The sequence below is a fragment of the Musca autumnalis genome, unplaced genomic scaffold, assembly GCF_047663935.1.
Source record: "Musca autumnalis isolate F117 unplaced genomic scaffold, ASM4766393v1 scaffold_5, whole genome shotgun sequence".
Classification (NCBI taxonomy): Eukaryota; Metazoa; Arthropoda; class Insecta; order Diptera; family Muscidae; genus Musca; species Musca autumnalis.
The window spans coordinates 49082242-49106485 of NW_027412088.1; the positions used below are offsets into that span (position 1 = coordinate 49082242).

At 37.7% G+C, this 24244-nt stretch overlaps 2 protein-coding genes and 1 long non-coding RNA gene across 5 annotated transcripts in view; 1 reads left to right on the top strand and 2 right to left on the bottom strand.

The window, feature by feature from the left end:
* The window catches only part of LOC141404628 (fatty acyl-CoA reductase 1-like), a 382118-nt gene that overhangs the window by 264565 nt on the left and 93309 nt on the right, over window positions 1–24244 (bottom strand). The window lies entirely within an intron of this gene.
* Window positions 4004–10337, bottom strand: LOC141405184 (uncharacterized). The gene is made up of 2 exons (XM_073989260.1): window positions 10231–10337; window positions 4004–4992 (listed from the first exon to the last, which is right to left on the bottom strand). The coding sequence occupies exons 1-2, from the start codon at window positions 10297–10299 to the stop codon at window positions 4297–4299; spliced, it is 765 nt and encodes a 254-aa protein (XP_073845361.1). The 5' UTR covers window positions 10300–10337; the 3' UTR covers window positions 4004–4296.
* On the top strand, window positions 9565–10891 carry LOC141405185 (uncharacterized). 3 transcript variants are annotated; one of them, XR_012413152.1, is made up of 5 exons: window positions 9567–10087; window positions 10274–10354; window positions 10414–10511; window positions 10574–10626; window positions 10698–10891. It is a non-coding gene; the product is annotated as an uncharacterized lncRNA (long non-coding RNA). The 3 variants fall into 3 exon arrangements; XR_012413153.1 differs by having other exon boundaries at window positions 10274–10341; XR_012413151.1 differs by having other exon boundaries at window positions 9565–10087; window positions 10274–10511.

Consider the following 24244-nt stretch of genomic DNA (forward strand, 5'->3'; position numbering starts at 1 on the left):
CTCTTTACTTTCAAAGGCAGCGCAAAGCGTTTGTCATGAAAGCACAACTAAATGGGAAAATCCCCATTGTTGTTGTAAAAAACAAAACAAAATGCATTTGAAAGAAGAAAAGTTGGAGGACAGCGAAGCCGCTCCACATCCGATATGTCCGAAGAGCCTTTACCGAAGGCGAAACATGCATGTCACGTAGTGGTGGGTGTGTGGGTTCGAATCGTCGGCTCTCCTTTTTCATATGCATTAATGATCATAAAGCTCGATTCCAACGAGAAATTAATTTTAAAAAATAAAAATCGCCGGAGCGCTTTTTATCGCGATTCAAGTTGACATTTTTAAGAGTTTTATAGGTTTTCACGATTTTGCTTGGAAACCGCAAGTCTTATTAATTTGGAACTAAAGAAAATGTTGTAGCTATGAAAATTCTCTACAATATTGCTTTTATGATATCTTCATAGTTTTTACCGTTATTGAGATATTGAAGTTCAAATTAGGACAATGGATTGACTGTATCGCCTCCTTATAAAACAGTGTCATGACTGCAATTTCCTAACTTAAACTTATATATCTCAAAAATGGTACAACCTAAGCCAATCTTGTACAGAATTTTCACTGCTACAACATTTTGATAGGACCTGCGGTTTCCAAGCAAAATCTGGTAAACCAAAAAAAAAACTAAAAATGTGAATTTTGATCGCGATTTTTTAAAAACTCCATTCAGCGATTTTTTCTTGTTTTGGATTTTTCTCACCTATAAGCATTGCTGTTTCAGAATCCGCAAAAACTTCCCTGGTGTAATCGGTTTTCATTCAAAATTAGTTAAGGTATACTGTCAATACATTGTAATATAAGGAGGTGATACAGTGAATCCATTGTCCTAATTTGAACTTCTATATCTGAATAACGGTAGAAACTACGAAGACATCATAAAATTCAATCCTGTAGAGAATTTTCAAATTTTATTCCAGTCACATTTCGAAAGGACTTGCGGTTTCCAAGCAAAATCGTGAAAACCTAAAAACCCTTAAAAATATCAACTTGAATCGCGATTTATTTAAAAAACGCTCCGTCGATTTTTCATACGGACAAAATATGCTTCATCGAAATAATGGTTCTAGACCACAAGTATGTTCGGAAGAAATCCATTTCAGATAATTTGGAGTCGATATATTTCCGTCTGTCTGGCTGGTGCGCACGATACCTCTCGAACGGATGAACCGATTTGGTCCAAAATTTGACTTTCGCATTATTTTTTCCGAACTTAGTTTAAGTTCGAAGATGGGTTTTATCGGTCCACTCCTTCAGGAACCTCCCCCACAAAAGTTCAAAAATGTTCGGAAAAATTGTTCGTACGGTAACTCTTGAATGGAGTGGCCGAATTGGTCCATACTTTACACATCCTAATATATCTACCAGATATAGATCAGGTTCAAATATGGACTACATTTGTCCACTCCATCCGGTACATCCCACACAAAATTTCGTATAAGTTCACTTTAAGACCTGATATCGAATCACTCTGATTTCTGTTGAAGCAAGTTGCATTCGCTGCCTCAATTACGATGGTAAAAGCTTTTTCAGGGGCAGGTCCATACTTCTTGAGCAAAAAGCCCGAAGGTTGTAAAAACCCCCTATGGCACCAAATGTAGTGGCTGGAGAGCTCGAACCGAATACTGTGTTCGTCCACACTTTGGATTTTGTAATATCTCTTCAAATATTAGATGAAATTTGAAGGTGGTGCTTATAGGTCCACTCCTTCCGGTACCTCCCGCACAAAAGTTCGAAAATATTCGCTAAAATGGTACTTTCGATTTCTCATAGACGTAGCAACCGATTTGGTCCAAACTATGGATCTCTAAATATTGTCGAAACTTAGTTTATGTTCAAATTTGGGTCATCCAATCCTTGTGGTAAAAAAAAACAAGTAAAAAAGTATCAGTCGGCTTTGCCGACAGAGATATAACCGACAAAAATGTTGATTAGGATTAAATATCAAAAGTATTGCGGAGGAGATACTAAAAGGAATGGATCGACATTGACCGTTATGAAGGAGTGGACCAATATGGCTTATGTTCAAACATAACCTATGTTTGGACAAAAGGCCATATTTTGGACCGAATTGGCAGATCCGTTCGAGAATTATCTTGCGCTCCAACAACTACACACGGTGTCATATGAGTTTTTTTTTTACCTTTCAGGCTATTTTGTCAAGAAGTGTGGGCTTGCCGCTGATGAAACTTGTACCGTCGTATGGAGGGCCGTGAATACAAGTGGCTACATGGAGTCCATATTGGAACCTCATCTAAGTTTGGTAGAAATTTCACTATGTGCAAAGTATGGACCAAGTCGGTTACTCCCTTCAAGAGTTATCGTGCGCACATATTTTCCGAACATCTTCGAACTTTTGTGGGGGAGGTACCGGAAGGAGTGGATCGATATAACCCATCTTCGAACCTAAACTAAGTTTGGACCAAATATTGCGATAGCCAACTTTTAAACCAAATCGGTTCATCCGTTCGAGAGTTATCGTGCGCACCAGCCAGCCAGCCACACAGACAGACGGACATTGCTAGATCTACTGAAAATTGTCAGAAACGGATATCGTACAAACATACTTGGGGTCTAAAACCATTATTTCGATGAGGCACATTTTTGGTCGTATCAAAGTGTAAATACCCCCCTTAGCCTAGAGGCTGAGGGTATAAAAAATTCACTAAAATGGTATACACGATACACTTTCTTGAACGGGTTAACCAATTTGGTCCAAACTTTGGATCTTCTAATATTTTGTCCAAATTTAGTTTAACTTCTAAACTGGCAAATATTGGTCCTCTCCTTAAGTACCTCCCCTGCAAAAATGCAACATTTTTGTTTAAGTTCAGTTTAAGGTCTCTTCGAAGATCCTTTGGAAATGTATACCGATGCTATTCGTTGTGGTCCTGTTTACAGCGTTATTATGTTTTCCGTGGTCAAGTTCATGCTTCCTGGCATACTGGTCCAAATGTTATAATATGACCCACTGAAATGACTGGTGGGCGCCATATCTATCGAAAAGATATGACCCCCAAAATAAGATCAACTTTCATAATGGACTATGTCGGTCCATTCCGTCAAGTACCTCCTACGCAACACTTTTGAACTTTAATCCTAATCCACATTTTTGTCTGTGAGTTCAAATGTTCAAAAAGGGCCACAAAATTCTGAAAAGACTCTAAATACATTCGATCTGTCCGCAGATGGAAGTTTCAATTTGGCTTTCGTAATTTTTTGTCTAAACTTAGTTTAAGTTCGAAGATGGGTTATATCGGTCCACTCCTTCCAGTACCTCCCCCACAAAAGTTCGAAAATGTTCCACACAACATTTCGGATGAGTTCACTTTAAGATCTGCTCTCGAATCACTTTCATTTTTTTTTTTTTTTGAAGTAACTTGCATTCGCTGCCTTAATTACGACTGTAATAGTTTTTTTAGGGAGGGGCAAGTCCATACTTCTTGATAAAACAGTCCGAAAGGTGTAAAAAATTCCTATGCAGCATATGTAGTGGCTGCAGAGCACTATAACTCTCGAACTGATCAACCGATTTGGTCCAAAATTTGCCCTTCGTCATATTTTGTCCAAACACAGTGTTCACTCTTTATTTTAAGGTGAGAGAAAATAAAAACAATTTATTTTAATTTCGATTTATGAATTTTTATTTATTTTTCAGGATTCTTTTTGGACGGTTTTAGAAGAAGTCGAAGACGATGCGGTTAATTGGCGGTAAGTACAACAACACAACTGAATTCATTTTATTACTTCATTTTCTTAATTCTATTTTGTTTTCTTTACAGCTAACTTAATGGAGATTTACATACTAATATACTACGTTAATTTGCATCCAAGGAATTCATATTAAGCTACGTCCCAATTTACATTAGGCGAGTTTACTTGCGGCAATTGTCAGTTTGTGGGTGAGAGAGGGTGTTGAGAGGCAAAGGGTTACCATATACCTCACCTCTCTCTCCATCAAACTGACAATTGCCGCAAGTAAACTCGCCTAATGTAAATTGAGACAAAGTTAACATTAAGAAAAAAAATTCAAATTAAAATGTAAAACAAAGAAATCAATAAAAAGCAATAAATCAACAAAAGCAGCAAAATTAAAATTAAAAAAATAAACAAAAACAATAATAAAAAAGGGAAATTAAAATTCAAAAATAAAAACCAAAATTAAATATCCATCACGCTCCAACATTCCGGCCCCATTGAATGGCCGCAGGACTTCAAACCATTGGTAGTGGAGCTAGCTTCGCAATTGGCCTCTTATAAACTCCGGTCTTGGTCCTTACTTCCGCCACCCTGACTCTTCCGTCCTTTCCTTCGGTGACGCTGACGACTCTGCCGGTGAGCCACTCCTGAGGAGGCAGACTGTCCTCGTGGACCAGCACTAGGCGCCCGACCTCGAGATTGGGCTGAGGATGATGCCACTTCGCCTTGCCTTGAAGACCCAGGATATAGTCCCTGGACCAAGCCCGCCAGAACCTCTGCTTGAGACCGGAGAGCATCTGCCAACGCTTGCAGTACCTCACCTTGCTGTCTTCTACGTCGTATTCTGGCGGCAGCGAACGCAGACCCGCTCCGACTAGTAGATGCCCGGGTGTCAGAGCTTCCACGTCGTTGGGGTCTGGAGACAGCGGTGCTATGGGGCGACTGTTTAGCACCGCCTCTACTTCTGCGAGCATCGTCACCATCTCTTCTTGTGTCAGCAACACTTTGCCGACAGCTCGCAGAAGCAGGAACTTCGCCTGTTTTACGGCAGCTTCCCACAGGCCCCCGAAATGAGGAGCCCTCGGAGGAATGAAGCTGAACTGCACGCTGCACGAGGCTGCGTATTCCTCCACGGCTTTGTGGCTTGCTAGGAACCTCTCTTGCAGTTCCCTCAGCTCTCGGCTGGCTCCTACGAAATTCGTCGCATTGTCGCAGTACATCTTCTTTGGGAGCCCACGGCGTGCGGCAAACCTTTTAAATGAAAGAATAAAAGTATCAGTGGATAAATCAGATACTAATTCTAGGTGAACCGCTTTGGACGTAAAACAAACGAAGACGGCAATATACATTTTGGTAGGTGGTCGCCCGCGTATTTTTAATGTAATATCAACGGGACCACAAAAGTCTACGCCTACTATTAAGAAAGGACGTAAAGCTCTCACTCTATCAGTGGGTAGATTTCCCATTACTTGGGTCATCAGCTTTGGCTTATATCTATAGCAATGAATACAATTCCGAACTATTCTGTTACATTCTTCTCGGGCATTTATTAGCCAAATTTGTTCACGGGACAAAGCAACTAGGGCCTTTGTACCAGCGTGACAATTTTTGAAATGTAAATCTGTCAAATATATTGAAACAAAATGATGCTTTTTTGGGAGTAAAAGGGGAAACTTCGTATTATGTGGTAACTTCGCATTAAGTAACCTTCCACCTACTCTTAAGAGAGAAAATGTTCTTTTACACTCAGATAAATCGTGTATAAATGGCGTCAATTTTTGAAGATTTGATTTTAGGCAGATTGATTTCTTTATTTTAGAAATATCCTCTGAAAAACTGGACTTTTGAACTACTTCGACCAATTTCAGGAAAGACCAATTCAACTCTTGAGCTGTAAGACAGATAGAATTTGGAATCTTTCGCTTCTTAACTCTATCAACGAATCGAAAGATATATGAGACCACTCTAAGAAGCTTTTTATAAGATGAGTGATCATTTATTAATTTTAGAAGAATGCTCTCAGAACATTCCTTATCTGTCTTACTATCTGACGCCAATAAAACTTTGGATTTTCTTACTTCCAATGATTTTTCTTCCTCAGTCAATTCAAAGTGTTTATTGACTGGCCATTTAGACATATCGTCTAATAGAAATTTAGGTCCTTCGAACCATATTGAAGACTTAAGTTCTTCAACACTGCATCCTCTCGACACTATGTCGGCTGGATTTTGTTTGGTGGGCACATGGCGCCAAATCCCGCTCTCTGACCACTCTTGAATTTCTGCGACTCTATTCGAGACGAAAGTGGCCAGAGTCGAAGGATGGGTTTTTAACCAATACAGTACAATTTCTGAATCGGACCAAAAGTATATATTTTCGACTTCAAAGTTCATCATTGGGTTAATTCGTAACCACATATTCGCCATTAAATGTGCTGCTGATAGCTCCAACCTCGGAAGAGACATTGTTTTGAGCGGTGCTACTTTAGATTTGGCCGTTAAAAGCCGACAAGAAACTCCACTGGAGTCCAAAGCACGAACATAAAAGCAGCAGCCATAGGCTCGCATCGAGGCATCTGAGAACCCATGAATTTGGATCCTCGAGGAAGTGGTCGTGTTTACGAATCTTGGGATTTGAATCGTATCTAACTTCGAAAGGTTAAATTTGAAATCTTCCCATGCTGTATTCAAACGCATAGGAATCGATTCATCCCAGTCTAATTTATTAATCCAAAGTTCTTGCAAGAGCATTTTGGCTTTGGTGATTATAGAGAGAGACACAAGAGACCGAGGGGATCAAACAAACGTGATGATATTGACAAAATGTGTCGTTTTGTAGCCTTCATATCTTGAAAGCCTCCCTCAATATAAAATTTAAAAACATCACTTCTTGGAGCCCAATGAATTCCTAATGCTCTTGCAGTTTCAGAATCTGAGTGCAATAATTTTTCACGGCAACTTGTTTCATTAAAGTCAGGATGATTTGAGAACCATTTGGTCAATTTGAATCCTGCAGAACTGAGAATGGTAGTCACTTGGTCACGAATTGTGAGCAGACTACTCAAATCAGCAGCACCAGTCAATAAATCATCAACATAAAAATTTTTGCGAACAACTTCAGCCCCAATTGGCAAAGTCTCTTTGGACAAATCGCTTAAATGGCTAAGACAACGTATTGCCAGAAATGGCGCAGAAGATGTGTCATAAGTGACCGTCTTCAATTTGAAAATTTGTAACGGATCACTATCGTTTGCTCTCCAAAGGATTAAATGAAAATCTCTATCTTTCTCGTCAAGTAAAACTTGACGGTACATTTTCTCAATGTCTGCAGTAATTACATATTTATGTAGACGGAAACGAAGCAGAGTGGAGTACAACTCTTCTTGAATAGTTGGACCAACCATCAAGAGATCGTTGAGCGAAACATGTGAAGATGTCTTGCTCGAAGCATCAAAAACGACGCGAAGTTTAGTAGTTGTACTTTGTGGTCGGAAAACACATTGATGAGGAATGAAATAATGTGGCGTATTAGGAATTTTATTATTTGTCATTTCCATGTGACCTAAGTCAAGATACTCTTTCATAAAGGAATTGTACATTTCTTTAGATGTGTCGTCATGAGAAAGTCTCCTTTCCAAAGAGAGAAACCGCCTTTTTGCAGTTTCAAATGACGAACCTAAACGTTTCACATCTTCCTTGAAAGGTAAAGACACTTGAAAGCGCCCTGACGGTAAACGTCGCACATATTTTTGGAAATGTTCCTCACATTTATTTTGCTCATCAGACCAAATCTTTAATGAATTATTTGGAATCTCTTCCAACTCCCAGAATTTTCTAACAATTGCATCAATCGTTTCACTATTCCCTATTGAACTATTTAAATGGCATATAGTAGAAGTGGACCCCTTTGACTCATCGTATTTTCCAGCTACGATCCAGCCAAGCGAAGTTTTTTTGTAAAACTGGAAGACTCGGATTTGGTTTGATTTGGCCTACACAAAGAAGTTCGAAGAAAACTTCAGCACCAATTAACAAATCAACTCTCCGAGGTTCATTAAAACTAGGGTCAGCCAGTTCAATATTTTTAGGAATGTTCCAATCAGAAATTGATATCCTTTTATCGGGTTGAATATTTGTTATGGAACTCAACACCCAGAACTTAGAAGAAAATTGGGTTTGATTGAGTCTCGACATTATAGACAGTTGGACACTATTCTTTGAAAATGATGATAACTCAGAAATACCAGTTAAATTTAATCTGCCACCTTCTCGTTTTACCTTAAGCCTCTGTACCAGGTCCTCAGTAATCAAATTAGGTTGAGAACCGGAATCTAGAAGAGCTCTAGCCAAAATGTATTTCCCAGAACTACTTCTTACCTGAACTAGTGCTGTGGCCAAAATTACGCCTTCACTCGACGCCGAATGGTTGACCGAAGCACTGGAAGTAGAGGGCTGCTCTTGATACAGATTTGAATTTAGATTATCAGAAGCATATCGATGCAGTAAGAAATGGTGTGCACCACTGCATACTCTACACTTCACTCCTGAATTGCATTTGGCCACCGTATGACCCTTCTTCAAACAATTAATGCAAGCAGGGACGGCTTTAATGAATTCAAATCTTTGGAGAACTGGTACAGTAGTAAAAGAAGAACAATTTGTTATGTTATGCTGCAAAGATCTACAGAAGACACACTTTTCTGGAGATTGTTTCTGTTTAGAAACAGAAAGTGAAGTCTTGAAATTCCTTTTAGGCTGATTATCGAATTTGGGTTTGTTTAATTTGGGTCTTGCACCAGAAGACTCCTCAGCAGAAATATGCTGGTATCTTTTATTTAATACAGCCTCGCAATCAGACCATAATGGGAGCTTTTCGAAGTCAAGCTGTTCTTCCCATTTGGACTTAGTGATTGGATCGACCTTTGACATAACTAAGTGGATTAAAATTGCATTCGTAATCTTTTTGTCATCACCAATTGACAACAATGAATCGTATATGGCAGAAACAGTATCGATCATGCTTCGCAAAGCAGAAGCCGAAGGTTTGGTGATCTCAGGAAGATCGAAAAGCTTAGCAATATTATCAAAAAATATCAAGCAATCATTATCATAAACCTTCTTTAAGCTGGCTAATGCTTTGGGGTAATTTTCTTCAGAAATCTGAAAAGCTTTTACAGTACCAAGAGCTTCGTCAGATAAGCATGAAATCAAATGGTTAAACTTCTCTATGTCTGTTAATGTCGGATCTGTATGAACTAAGTTTTCGAAAAGACTTATGAAATTCTTATATTCGGAATATTTTCCGCTGAATTTTGGTAATTTCATGTTTGGCAATCTAGATTGATGCGATTGAGCACAAAAAGAAGTCTCAGGCATACTGCTCCTCCTATTTTTAGATAAAACTCCTAAAAATAGGGACTTTGCCGATACACATAAGTCTTCCAATTCACCACGATCATCATTATCGGGATCTAGAATATCTAGTTCGGATTGCAAATGCATTGCCTCATCAATATATTTGTTTAAAATGTCTAATCGACCTTCTAATTCAAATGAATTGAAGGATATTTTCTTTTCTCGGAAAGAAGTCTTAATTCTTTCAATATTTTTTATTATTTTTTCCTGTTGTTGCTTCAAATTGGCTATTTCCGTATCAGGATTACTTTGGTGTTTCTTACCACCAGCCATTTTGATATTAATCAATAAGTTTAAAGGAGTTTCAAACAACAGAAAAACTCTACACACTTTTATATTTGTTAGTGGTAGGAAATGTCAAGTTTATTATCAAATAAACTCTCGCTTTTTTGTAATAAAAATATAATTGTCAGCTTTAAAATAGTATATTAATACTATCTCAATTAATTAATTTTAGTTCGACAATTGAAAACACAAAAATTTCAGTAAATTAGAAATTTTGGAAAATTGCGTAGTCTAAAGCACCCTTAAGTATTTTGTGTATATCGATAACACCGATAACACAATTGATCAAATTGAATAACCGAAGATGGGTACTCAATTACTCACAAAGTATGTGGCACTAATGAAATTAAATCAAAACAAAAGAAAATATTAGAAAAGTGGCAAATGTGCGAAAATAATAATTAAATTATATCAAATTGCCAAAAATAATAAATATTTTGTGTAAATAATTTCACTCGCGAAGTAAAATTGAATAATAATCGCGGAGAGTGGTGCTTTGAAAAGACCAACAACACAAACAATTGGAACGGCTGACAAAGTGAAATACAAAGCGGAATAGGAAAAGAAAAGCAAACTTAATTTAAATGTAATAATTAAGTTTGTGTTATTTTGCCGCGAATAACTATTGCCAAAGCGTTTCACAAAATGTAAATATGTTTTAATGATGAAGCGTATAGTGATAATTTGTGTGAAGTGTATATATTACAGACAAATTTGAACAATTTACAAATTCTCTAAACCTGAACAATTTACAGGTTAGGATTCACACAAATTATTACAACGCTTTTACCTGTGAATCAGAATCACTCTCCTGATTATGTTTGGATTTGCAGAGACGGCAATCACAGAATCGGGGCATTGATGAAGATCTGCAACACAGCAACAGGCAATAATGCGGGAAGTATATATTTTATGTAAAAGGTCTTTATGTTAAGCACGGTTTTTTATTAATGTTCTTCTTCTTCTTTTGCAGCAATTTAGCAAAATTTGGTTTTATAGAAACTTAATAAAACACAACCGACACTTTATATCCCGGGTTTCGGCACCAAAATGTTCACTCTTTATTTTAAGGTGAGAGAAAATAAAAACAATTTATTTTAATTTCGATTTATGAATTTTTATTTATTTTTCAGGATTCTTTTTGGACGGTTTTAGAAGAAGTCGAAGACGATGCGGTTAATTGGCGGTAAGTACAACAACACAACTGAATTCATTTTATTACTTCATTTTCTTAATTCTATTTTGTTTTCTTTACAGCTAACTTAATGGAGATTTACATACTAATATACTACGTTAATTTGCATCCAAGGAATTCATATTAAGCTACGTTAACATTAAGAAAAAAAATTCAAATTAAAATGTAAAACAAAGAAATCAATAAAAAGCAATAAATCAACAAAAGCAGCAAAATTAAAATTAAAAAAATAAACAAAAACAATAATAAAAAAGGGAAATTAAAATTCAAAAATAAAAACCAAAATTAAATATCCATCACGCTCCAACACACAGTTTCAGTTCGAATTGGCCCAACTTAGGATCTTTTAATATTTTATAATTTAGTTTAATTTGTAAAATGACCCATATCGGTCCTCTCCTTAGGGTACCTCCCGCAAAAAAGTACAACATTTGTGCCTAAGTGCAGTTTAGGATATGTTCGAAAATCCTGTATACCAATACTGTTCGTTGTGGTCCTGTTCATAGCGATATTATGTTTTTGGTGGACAAGTCCATGCTTCCTGGTATACTGGTCCAAAATATATACGAAGACCCACTGAAATGACTAGTGGGCGCGATATCTATCGAAAAGATATGACTCCCAAAATAAGATTCAATTCCATAATGGACTATGTTCGGCAAGTTCAAATGTGACGCATGCTGAGGGTATATCTCCGTCGGCAAAGCCGACTGATACTTTTTTATTGTTTCTTCATTATTTTATCAGAAATGACGCTCTACGTTGCTAAAAACGTTGGATGAATTTTCGGCTTCAATCCTGCAATTAAAATGGAATGGTCTCCGTAGTAAGGTTATCGAAATTGTGGATTTTATAAGTCGTTTAAAATTCATTGTCGCCGTGATCCAGGAAGCAAAGCTCACCGCCACATGTAGCTTGCAACAGTGCCAACGGGGTTACAATGTTCTGCGGAAGGATTGCCCAAGAAGCGGTCGAGGAGGACTTCCTTATACACCAATATGTCCAGGACAGACAAGCAGGCAAACAGGAGCGAAAAAAGTGGATTGACCACCTGAATCAATGCAACATTGGTACAGGATTAAGTAAATTGTGGGCAACGTTTAAATCACTTGGCGTGCTGACAAAGAAACCTTGTTGACCTCTTACAAAGCAATTGGTCGGTCTGTCGTAAGATATGCAGTGCTAGCGTGGTAGGCAAATGTTAGCACCACGCAGTATAATAACATTCAAACCTGCCAGAATGCCGCCCTAAGGACTCTAACAGTGTGCCTCTTCATGGCACCAGTGGACCATCTTCATGACGTAAGGAAGGTTTTACCGGAGCATGAGCACAATAGGATGTTGTCAATGTAGTAACTGCCTCCCTTTATCGATATAATGGAGAGACTTCCCCCATCCAGGCACGTCTGGATACATCTTCATAATCTGGAGAGAGAGGTACAAATGTATAAAAGAGAACCTGTGGACCAAAGAGCCTATCAGGCGTACTTGGATAGCATTCACACAGATTCAGTCGCGCAGGCAGTACACAATGCCGCACTTGGGGAACAATCCCCCTTCCCCCTTCCATTGCAGCAGAATAACACCAGCTGCCAAGGCAAATGCTAGTGGTTTTTAGCCCAGTTAAGATCCGGGAGATGTCATGTGTCTTTCTCGTCGGCTGGGGTAACTTCAGTCGCGTCCAGGGTCTCCATAAGGACCTACTAAACCTTACGAAATGAAAATACTAGTATACTCCCTTTCCTGGGGGCTAAATCGGGGATTTAATGATTAAATACTAATTTACAATCTACTTGTAATTATTAGCAGACTCGCTGGGGTTTGGCAGCTGAGTAGCTCGTGTTGAATTGGCGGGTTCTTCTTCGGGGGAAACGGGGGTTCGGCTGTAGATGACCGGTAAGACGATGCATTCGGTGTTCGGATGCAGATAATCGGGAAGGCGATGAATTCAGTGTTCGGTTGCAGATGATCGCAAGACGATGAATTCGGTGTTCGGCTGCAGATGATCGGGAAGACGATGAATTCGGTGTTCGGCTGAAGATAATCGGGTAGACGATGAATTCAGTGTTCGATTGCAGATGATCGGAAGACGATGAATTCGGTGTTCGGCTGCAGATGATCGGGAAGACGATGAATTCAGTGTTCGATTGCAGATGATCGGAAGACGATGAATTCGGTGTTCGGCTGCAGATGATCGGGAAGACGATGTATTCGGTGTTCGGCTGCAGATGATCGGGAAGACGATGTATTTGGTGTTCGGCTGCAGATGATCGGGAAGACGATGTATTTGGTGTTCGGCTGCAGATGATCGGGAAGACGATGTATTCGGTGTTCGGCTGTAGATGATCGGGCAGACGATGTATTTGGTGTTCGGCTGCAGATGATCGGGAAGACGATGTATTTGGTGTTCGGCTGCAAATGATCGGGAACACGATGTATTCGGTGTTCGGCTGCAGATGATCGGGAGTCGATGAATTTGGTGTTCGGCTGTAGATGATCGGGAAGAGGATGTAATCGGTGTTCGGCTGCAGATGATCGGGAAGAAAATATGTTCAGCTGTTGATGTTCGGGAAAACGATGGTTTCGGCGTTCGGCTGTTGATGCACGGGAACACGGCTTCGGACTAGGGTCTACTTTTTACAGTGTACTACTATTACTCAAACAGTGGAACAGTGGAAAGTACAGTGCCGAACGGAACAGATGACCCGAAGGCCTTGTAGAACTGGAAAACCCGATGGTCCAGTGCCGAATGGAACAGATGACCCGAAGACCCTGTAGAACTGAAAAACCCGAAGGTCCAGTGCCGAATGGAACAGATGACCCGATGGCCCTGTAGAACTGGAAAACCCGAAGGTCCAGTGCAATTTATTAACTACCACAATTTAATGGGTAGCCAAAAAGTATTCCCAAGGTGTACGTTGGTGGATTTAGAACAGTCTTTAGTTCCAACCCGTGTAGCTAACTCCGTACAGTAGCCAGCTAGCCATCAGCAACCAACTCTGAAATATATGAGTGACTCGAGGCATGAGGGGAATACGAATTATTCGCCCTAAGCACTGACTACGATAGTTGCAAAAATGAACTGGAGTTAAATTTACCAGTGTGTGGCCTGTTATACCACTAGTGTCAGGTAGAGACAATGTATGGTAGAGTGTTGTCAAAGCGCTGTTTACCCATGACTGTAAAGGCCTGTCTACATAAGCTGCCTCGCCTGGTTGCCTTGCTTGCTTCTGATAAAAGAATAAAAAAGAAAATGGCAACCCAGTTCGAAATTTGCTCGGCCTTCTTTATTCTTTTAGTTTTATTATGTCAGAAATGAAGCAGGGAAGTAAGGCAAGCAGGTGAGGCTGCTTATGTACCCAGGCCTTAACCCTGCGTTTACAAATGCCAGTATTGGCAAGACAATAGCAAAAATGCAAAGTATGCATGTATTGGTTAAAATGGTTTGTAACTTTGCTAATGTCTTGCCAATACTGTCTGTGTGTAAACGCCTAGTAAGGGTTTTCTTGGTAGTAGTTGTTGTGTTATGTACGTGATCATATTGTCACGTTACAGAGATGCAGCCGCTTCAGTTCGTATTGGGCCCGAATTGATGGTCCGATACCCAACAATTACCGTCATGTGGATTGGCTAATTTGGTTAGCTGCCCAGCTAAACCCACTCGCTTGTCTCCTGATTCTTTTTGTGGTCGCAACCAGTCCATGTTGCAGAATTTTTAAGTCCGGTTACGGAAGAACAAGAACATGATAACTAAATTGACCAAATTATATTGAAATCGGTTTAGATTTGGATATAGCTCCGATATATATTTTCGTCCGATTTCATGTATTTAATGCACCAAACACGCTATATATACCCGATTTTAATGAAAGTTGGAATGTCTGACGAAAATAGGCCTAGAAATAAATGTATCAAAATATATTTTACCTTATTCGGGGTAGCGAAGCGAACCGGGTTCAGCTAATTCTTGCTATAAAAATGTATCTCAAAAATTTGTGAAACATCAATTCTATAAGGTTTTTCATTTGTTTTGTCCTTCACTGTATTTTCGAACATGAACTTTGCAACTTTTCACGTTTTTCTGCTTAGTGTTTATAAAAATGTAACCTCCACCACTTTGTCCAAAGAAAAACCAAAACTTTTATTTTGCCGTTATGTTGTCTGCTGCAACATAACGATTTTCGATATCGTCGTTTGCATTGCTGTTAGTATACATTGTATTGTATACTATACAATACACTACCAAATACAAAACAGATTTGGCAGGTTGTGAAATGATATGCCTCGGATGAGAACGCCATTCAGTCAAACGTTTTTCTCTCTATCTTAAACATGATCTCTTTCGGTTCGGTGTCGTGTCGACAACAACGACGACAATATAATGAGGGTCGTTTGATGAGATTTTTGGTTTTTGGCAAGCTGAATGATGTTGCCTTAAGAGCAGTACACATTGTCAGTTTTGAATGTCGATATTTCGCAGTTATCGATAACTGTCCAACCGTCCAGCAACCACGAAACATTTTGTGGTTGCATGATGAATGACAAAAATGAATGGCCACACTAGCAAGCACAACAAAGCTGTCATTCAAAACTGGCAATGTGTACTCAGCTTTAAGCCGACAGAAAACAAAAATTTTCGGTTGTTGTCTTTTTTGGTCAGCTGTGACAGGCAGCTTTGTTGTAGAGAGTAGAGAATATTACACTTTGAATGCAAATGTTACGGTATGTGCAACACAATGAATGCATAGAGGCAAAAAAAAGACAATTTCTTTGCGGCATCTTAAAATTTTAGGAGAAATTATATACATTGACATCTATAACATGTGGTTTGAAAAATTATGTCTGTTTTTTTTTGTTATATTTATGTAAATGCGGTTTTAGCAGAAATATTTTCTTGAAGTAAAATATGATCATCTCAGCGGGCTTTGTTTTGGCAATACTAGCTTAGACCTAATTTACACTGGCACCTAAAACAAGTGTTTTGTTGAAATATGTCACTTATGGGACAGATGTTCAATGAAATTGAAAACTGAAATTACGGTTTCGTATAACTGCACCATAATATGGAGGGTATAATTAAATTTGTCATTCCGTTTGTCAATTTGTCATCAAACTATTCGTCAGAGACCTTATAAAGTATATATTAGGGTGGTTTTAAAAAATCGATGTCGGATTTTTTAGGCGTCACAACCTTAACACGTTCGCTGACGCAAAAAACTCAAAGAGGTGCAAAAAATTATACCCAATTTTTTTGAAATTAGTTTTTTTTTTTGTATTTATTAATTAACTATTAATATTATTATAATTTTTTATTTATTGTATTATGGATGTGTATGAAATTAGTCGTATTATGTACATGATAATGACTAAATCCTACGTCGCCATTAGAATGAATGCTATAGCATTCACGTCCATGAACGTGTTAAAGTGTTTAGTTTTATTAGATTTTAAGATTGCCAATGTTTGAGCACAATCGGAATATGTTAACACGTACCACTGCACAGTGGTCCCACTTGTATTGAAAGGAGTGCCAAAAATAGTTATAATCGAGCTACCGCCTCGAAATTTTAAGCATAGTTTTATAACGAGCCCAAATAAGAGAAAAACAATTAAAACAAGTGAGCAAAGGATATAGTCGGGACGGGGCCGACCATGTGATACCCTACACCACTACCCCTGTGCATAAGCTTTTCACTGGTAAACATTTCTTTTAGGGAATATAAACCGACTACCACCAAAAATAATATGCCTCTTTGTCTCTGGGACCCCCATAAGCAACCAAAATTTCGTGACCATCCGATCAAAATTACGACCTGTAGCTTGATTGCAAAAAAATAGAAGAATTGGATGCATTACCGACTATTGTGGTATCTCCCTTGTTTGACCACCTTCGCCAACCTGCTTTACACCAATGTAAAGGTAATATTTTCTTCTTCCATTGACAGGCTTTGTTGTTGGAATACCCCTACTAGAAGCCAATATATTCACAAAGAATAAAACTTTGAATTTGTCTCCAAATGAGTTTTTCCCCATTCTGACCCCTAAATATTATCCGACTATCACCAAAATCAATAGGCTTCTTCCTATGTGGGACCCGCATCAACTCTAATAAAATTCGTGACGATCCGATTAAAATTGCGACCTGTAGCGTGATTACAAACAAATCGAAAAATGGGATGCATTACCGACTATTGCGATATCTCTGTTGTTTGAGCAGCTACATACGACAACCTACTTTACATCGTTGTAAAGGTGATCTTTTCTACTTTCCTTGCCAGGTTTTGCTTTTGATATACCTCTTAAAGAAACAGAGATATTGGCTTTTAAATAAAACGTAGACCTTTTCTCCAAATAAGTTTTTGCCCATTCCGACCATCATTAAAGTCAGTAGGCTTCTTCCTCTGTGGGACCCCCATTAACCCCTAAACTTTCGTGACGATCCGATCAAAATTGCGACCTGTGGCGTGATTACAAAAAAATCGGAAATGGGATGCATTATCGACTATTGCCATATCTCTGCTATTTGACCACCTATGACAACCTAATTTACATCGTTGTAAAGGTGATATTTTCTACTTTCCTTGCCAGATTTTGCTTTTGATACACCTCTTAAAGAAACAGAGATATTGGCTTTGAAATAAAATGTTGACTTTTCTCCAAATAAGTGTTTGGCCATTCCGACCCCTAAATATTATCCGACCATCATCAAAATCAATAGGCTCCTTTCTTTTTGGGACCCCCTTTAACCCCCAAAATTTCGTGACCATCCGATCAAAATTGCGACCTGTAGCGTGATTACAAAAAAATCGGAAAATGGGATGCACTATCGGCTATTGCCATATCTTTGCTATTTGACCACCTACGACAACCTGCTTTACACCGTTGTAAAGGTGATATTTTCTACTTTCCAGGTTTTGCTTTTGATATACCTCTTAAAGAAACAGAGATATTGGCTTTGAAATAAAATGTTGACTTTTCTCCAAATAAGTGTTTGCCCATTCCGACCCCTAAATATTATCCTACCATCACCAAAATCAATAGGCTTCTTTATCTGTGAGACCCCCATTAACCCTGAAATTTTCGTGACAATCCGATCAATATTGCGGCCTGTAGCGTGATTTCCAAAAAAATAGAAAAATGGGATGTATTACCGACTATTGCGATATCTCCGTTATTTGGTTACCTACGCCGACCTAGTTTGCATCATTGTAAAGACGGGATCTTCTACTTTCATAGTCAGGCTTTGCTTTTGGAAAATTTTCAACCAAAGCTGTGATATTTGTCAATATAATTAAAATCGCAAAAATGAAAATTGGGGTTTTATTTACTACTATTGCGATATCTTCGTTGTTTGATCACCTACGAGCACCTTTACATCATTAGAAAGGTGATATTTTCTGCTTTCATTGTTAGGTTTTGCTTTTGGTATACCCCATATAGAAGCTGAGATATTGGCTTCGGAAAAAACGTTGTCTTTTTATCCACCTAAGTTTTTTGCCCTTTCCGACCACTAAATATTATCCGACCATCACCAAAATCAATAGGCTTCTTCCCCTCCGGGACCCCAATCAACATCCAAAATTTCGTGACGATCCGATCAAAATTACGGCCTGTAGCGTGATTACAAGGTTTAGATGGACAGACGGACAGACGGACGGACGGACGGACGGACTGACGGACGGACACACATAGCCAGATCGACTCAGCTCGTCGAGACATTCATTTTGATATATATAAGTATGGGTCTACGACCATTATTTCGATGCGTTACAAACTTTTTGGCCAAAACCAACTTATAATACCCTCCCCACATAGTGGTGTAGGGTATAATGAATGTAGGTCCACGTTTGGGTATAGCTCCCATATAAACGTACCTCCCGATATTCGGTATTTTGACGATTTTATCCAAATTTTCCACTCGATTTGGCTGTAATTTTGCATTTTGAGTTCTGAGGGAACAACATACCTCCTTGCAAAAAATGTTCAATATAGGTCCACGTTAGGTCCATATAAACGTAGCTCCCGATTTTCGGAATTTTGGCGATTTTACAGGCCTGGTATAAGGGGAATAACTTACAGGGTGGCAGCTGGATCGCGTTTTATCGTAAAAATGTTCAATATAGGTCCACGTTTAGGAATAGCTCCCATATAGACGTAGCTCCCGATTTTCGGAATTTTGGCGATTTTACAGGCCTGGTATAAGGGGAATAACTTACAGGGTGACAACTGTATCTCGTTTTTTCGTAAAATAGAGACTCTCCCCTGTATTTAAAAAAATATGGACTTGCCCTTACGGGGCCAACATAAGTAAAACTCAACATAAATTTATAGTAATGATATTAAAATTGGAACAAAAAGTCATTTACAAAGAATTTATTTTTAAGGAAGTTAGAAAACATATTTTCAATATGTTTTTTCGTAAAAACATAGTCAATGCCATCAACTATAATTTTCATTTTGGAAATTGTACATTTACCTCTTCAATTTTTTTTTTTTAATTTCACTCATAAACTACGAATGCTTTGCGTTACTATTTTTCGGTTTTAAGGCACCGCATACAAGTCTAAACTTCTTCGACTTAACTTGACATATTACCTCTGTAAATTGGCAAAAATAATATTGTAAATTAAAAATTTAATGTGTTAAGAGAATATTTCTTTCAATTGCAATCAAATTTGTCGCCATAAAATTTTCGATTTTTGCCCACGGGCGGAACCACAGTGCCCTGGGGCCTCAAGGTTTTAGCCTCATTATAACACCGAAATGACTAAAATTTAGTATTTCCATCTGAAATTTGTCGGTATAGGTTCACGTTTTCATATAGGTCCTACAGGACCGTACCTACCGATTTTCGGTATTTTGAAGTTTGTGGTCTGAATATCTCACCGAAATGACTGAAATTTGGTGTTAAGTGTTCGTTGGGGGTATAAAACTTTCCATCTGAAATTCATCGTACCTCCCGATTTCCGTATTTTCAAGCTTTTACCTCACCGAAATGACTGAAAATTGGTATTTAGTCTTCGTTGGGGGAATAAACCTTTCCACCTGAAATTTGTCGGTATAACTCCATGTTTTCAGATAGCCCCCATAAAACAGTACCTCTCGATTGAGGTTGTGCCCTCAACATCCTACCGAAATGGCTGACATTTGGTATATAGTCTTGATTGAAGTTTGTGACCTCAATATCACAACTTGAAATTTATCGGTTCACATCTTCATATAGCCCCAATAAAACAGTACCTCCCGATTTTCGGTATTTTTAAGGTTTTAGCCCCAATATTCCACAGAAATGGCTCAAACTTGGTATGGAATAAACCTTTCCACCTGAAATTTGTCGGTATAAGTCCTCGTCTTCAGATAGCCCCCATAGAACAGTACCTCCCAATGTTCATTATTTTGAGGTTGTGCCCTCAATATCCTACCGAAATTGCTGAAATTTCGCATATAGTCTTCCTTGGCTTTAGAAAACTATTCAAGATTAATTTATATAATCAATATTTTTGTATCACTTATAAACAGTGAAAAAATTAGTAGAAAATATAATGTTGGTTACTTAGCCAGACACTTAGACATTTAATAGAGGGTGAAAATTCGTGAATTATTAAATAATTTACATGAATGAATAAAGAATAATGTTAGTATCTTGGTGTCATTAGGATATTTATTTGCGGAAAAAGTTATTTCAGAAAAAGGTAACAATCCACATTAATTTTACCTGTACCAAGGAAAAAGAATCACATTCGTAGCATTAAAGTCACAGTGTTTTGCAGTTGACGGAAAAATTACCCTAGTCAGTTAAATTTATGATTGTATAAATTAAAACCCTGAATGTGTAGTATGCATGTATTTCTGTCGCGGCATTTCTATGAATTTTAACTGCTTCTTATTAGGGTGTACCATAGTGTTTGAAGTGAACAACATCCGTTAAACGTGATCTTTCATTGGAAAGGGTTTTTCCAAGCTGTTTTTATTTACACATTTAAGTATTTGTAGCGAAACCACAAATTTCAATATAATTTTATTTTTCAATATAAAATGTATTATTGAAGTAATGTTAGACGACCTACGGAATTGTGCCTGTTGCTTTATGGTACCAACAAAAAATGTAGCACTAAAAATCCGTTCATAGTTGAAACAATAAGAAATAATAATAATACAACTGTAGTGTACGTCCATATTTACATTAAGCAATTTTCCTTGCGACAATTGTCAGTTCGATGGAGAGAGAGGTGAGGTATATGGGATCCCTTTGCCTCTCAACACCCTCTCTCACCTACAAACTGACAATTTCCGCAAGGAAAATCGCCTAATATAAATATGGACATCCATATATGGGTTTATTTTATTATTATTTTATTATTAGATTTTTAAATAGTTAACCTTCTTTATGAGGATTTATTTGACGTATTCGTAATAGAATTGACATTTGAACACCAGTGGTTTTGTTAAATAGGGTTAGATATAAAGTACTCTTAAATCTTTAAGGATTTTTGTTTAAAAATGCAAAACTATATATATTGAACACAGGATCGAAGATTACACTGAAGATTACTGATTGCACCTTTTATGGATGCAGACATATTGAATACGGATTTTATGTGTTTTTTTCATTTGTATTATTGATGAGGCTGCGACGCTCACACTGGTATTTCTAAAAAGTAATAATATGATTAAAGTACTCGCTATAACGCATAATTGGATATGTGCAGTGACAATGTAGCCCACACAGCATCACAGTAATCTACTATCAAAGGCGAACATTTTGTGCGATATTTTTTCTAAAAATCCTATTTTTTGGGTACAGTATCCTTTTGTTTGTGCTGGGACCCCAAGATATTTTGGTTTTTTTTTCTGACGTTTTGGGTCATATACAGTGGGTGTCACTGAAACTTATGCAATCTGAATTAAAATTGTAAACGTTACTAATTTCGAAACGAGTTCAGATTTTTTTACAATTCAAAAACCATTGTGTAGGTTGAAAAGTGGTAATTAGGATGGCATACAAAAATATACTCTTTACAGTACCGTTATACTAAAATTTTTCAGAAAAACGAAAAATGGGCATTTTAAAATTGAGCATTGAAAATGATGCACCACAATAACTGATTAATAAAAAGCAAATTGTTGGCCTTTTATTCTATCTTTGTAATCAGAATGGTAGATTAAATGGTTTCCTATAGTTTTCAATACATTTGCCATTAAATCCGACAAGTAAAATCCTGTCATTGCCGTTATTTTGACATTATCGTATTTAGTACCCCTAAATAAGGCTATTTGGCTGGGAATTTCTAGTTTTTGGAGTTATTTTCCAACAAATGGCTATGAAAGTCGCTTACGGTCATGTCTAGACGACGTACAAACACTTTTGTGATATATGTAAAGTTCAATAATAGACAGGCATGCCCCGAACTAGATTAGTCTTTTACGTCGTTGCCCTGATAGAGGTAAAATCGAGAATAAACCAAAAAAATCTCAACTCGTTTAGAAATTCTTAACGTTTACATTGTTTAATTCAGGTTGCATCATTTTCAGTGACAGCCACTGTAAATCATTGATCGACAAAATACTACCCTGCAAATAGAAAAATTAGCGAAAAATGTTTTTAAAAATATTGAGGACCTTATCGAAATTTCTGAAGGTTGGCATTCTTGATTTCGCGAAATGAGAGTTTAAAAACATTTTAGATTGTGAATGTGCATTGTATTGATATATGTATGTAGGTGCAGATCGATTTTGATAGTGAAATCGGATGTGCATCTTAGCCGGCAAAGTAAATATTGGCAAATAGTACATTTAAATGAAAATAGAAGAATTTGCTGTATTGGTAAGCCGCATGCATATAAAGGGATTTTGAGGATTTCACGATCTACACACATTTCATTTTGGTACAGTTTTATTTCACAACTGTTTCCTATTTAAACGAACCTAATATTTGTTTGAATATTCTTAATATCTTCCTCAAAATGTTAGAGTGTATTCGAGAAGTGAAATTCAACTAAAATAGTCGTAGAAGACTATCTTCGACGTGTTATTCGTACATTTTCTTCAACTTACTCAAAAAATAAATTAAATTTTTTTCTTACACTAATTTAATAAATTTTCTCTATATATTTTTATTTTTGCTACAATATACAGTAAACATAATATATTTTTAATTTTTTTTTTTTTGCTAAATTTACAACTTTTTATACCCTCAGCCTTTAGGCTAAAGAGGGTATTTACACTTTGATACGACCAAAAATGTGCCTCATCGAAATAATGGTTTTAGACCCCAAGTATGTTTGTACGATATCCGTTTCAGACAATTTTGAGTAGATCTAGCAATGTCCGTCCGTCTGTCTGTCTGTCTGTCTGTCGGTCTGTCTGGCTGGCTGGTGCGCACGATAACTCTCGAACGGATCAATCGCTTCGGTTCAAATTTTGGGTATCGAAATATTTTGTCCAGATTCGATTTAAGTTCGAAGATGGGCCATATAGGTCCACTCCTTCAGGTACCTCCCCCACAAATGTTCAAAAATTGTCCCAAAACTTGTGCGCACGATAACTCTTGTAGGGAATTACTGATTTGGTCCATACTTTGCACATCGTGTAATTTCTACCAAACTTAGATGAGGTTCCAATATGGACTCAATCGGTCCACTCCTTCGGGTACCTCCCACACAAAATTTCGGAAAAGTTTAGTTTAGGACCTGGTCTCGAATCGCTTTGATTTTTGTTTACGCAAGTTGTATTCGCAGTCCTCTATACGACGCTGTAAGTTTCATTAGGGGCAAGTCCATACTTCCTGAGAAAATAGCCTGAAAGTTACAAAAAACCCTATGACACCGTGTGTAGTGGTTGGCGCGCAAGATAACTCTCGAACGGATCTGCCGATTCGGTCCAAAATTTGGCTTTCGTAATATTTTGACCAAACATAGTTCAAGTTCAAAGATGGATTATATCGGTCCACTCCTTCCGGTACCTCCCCCACAAAAGTTCGAAAATGTTCGGAAAATTTGTGCGTACGATAACTCTTGAAGGGAGTAACCGATTTGGTCCATACTTTGCACATTATTAAATTTCTACCAGACTTAGATGAGGTTTCAATATGGACTCAATCGGTAAACTCCTTCGAGTACCTCCCACACAAAATTTCGGAAAAGTTCAGTTTAGGACCTGCTCTCGAATCGCCTTGGTTTTTGTTGTAACATCTTGTATTCACTGTCCCCTATACGAAGGTACAAGTTTCCTCAGGGGCAAGTCCATACTTCCTGAAAACATTAGCCTGAAAGTTGAAAAAACAACCCTATGACACCATGTTTATGGGCGGAATAAGTTCACTTTAAGACCTGCTATTGAATTACTTTGATTTTTGTTGAAGCAACTTACATTCGCTGCCTCAATTACGATGGTAAAAGTTGTTTCAGGGGCAAGTCCATACTTCTTGAGAAAACAGCCCGAAGGGTGTAAAACCCCCCTATGGCACCCCTATGGTCTATGTCGGTCCATTCCTTTAAGTACTTTTTCCGCAAATTTTTTTAACTTTAAAAAAAGTTTTTTTTTGTGAAAAAGTGTTTCAATTTGCACAGGCTGAGGTTATATCTCTGTCGGCAAAGCCGACTGATACTTT

Excerpts from the sequence above, each read along its gene's own strand:
- LOC141405184 (XM_073989260.1), bottom strand. The coding sequence starts at position 10,299 with ATGCCCCGATTCTGTGATTGCCGTCTCTGCAAATCCAAACATAATCAG. Across the intron at positions 4,993-10,230 it reads AGAGTGATTCTGATTCACAG|GTTTGCCGCACGCCGTGGGC; the intron begins GTAAAAGCGTTG and ends TTCATTTAAAAG.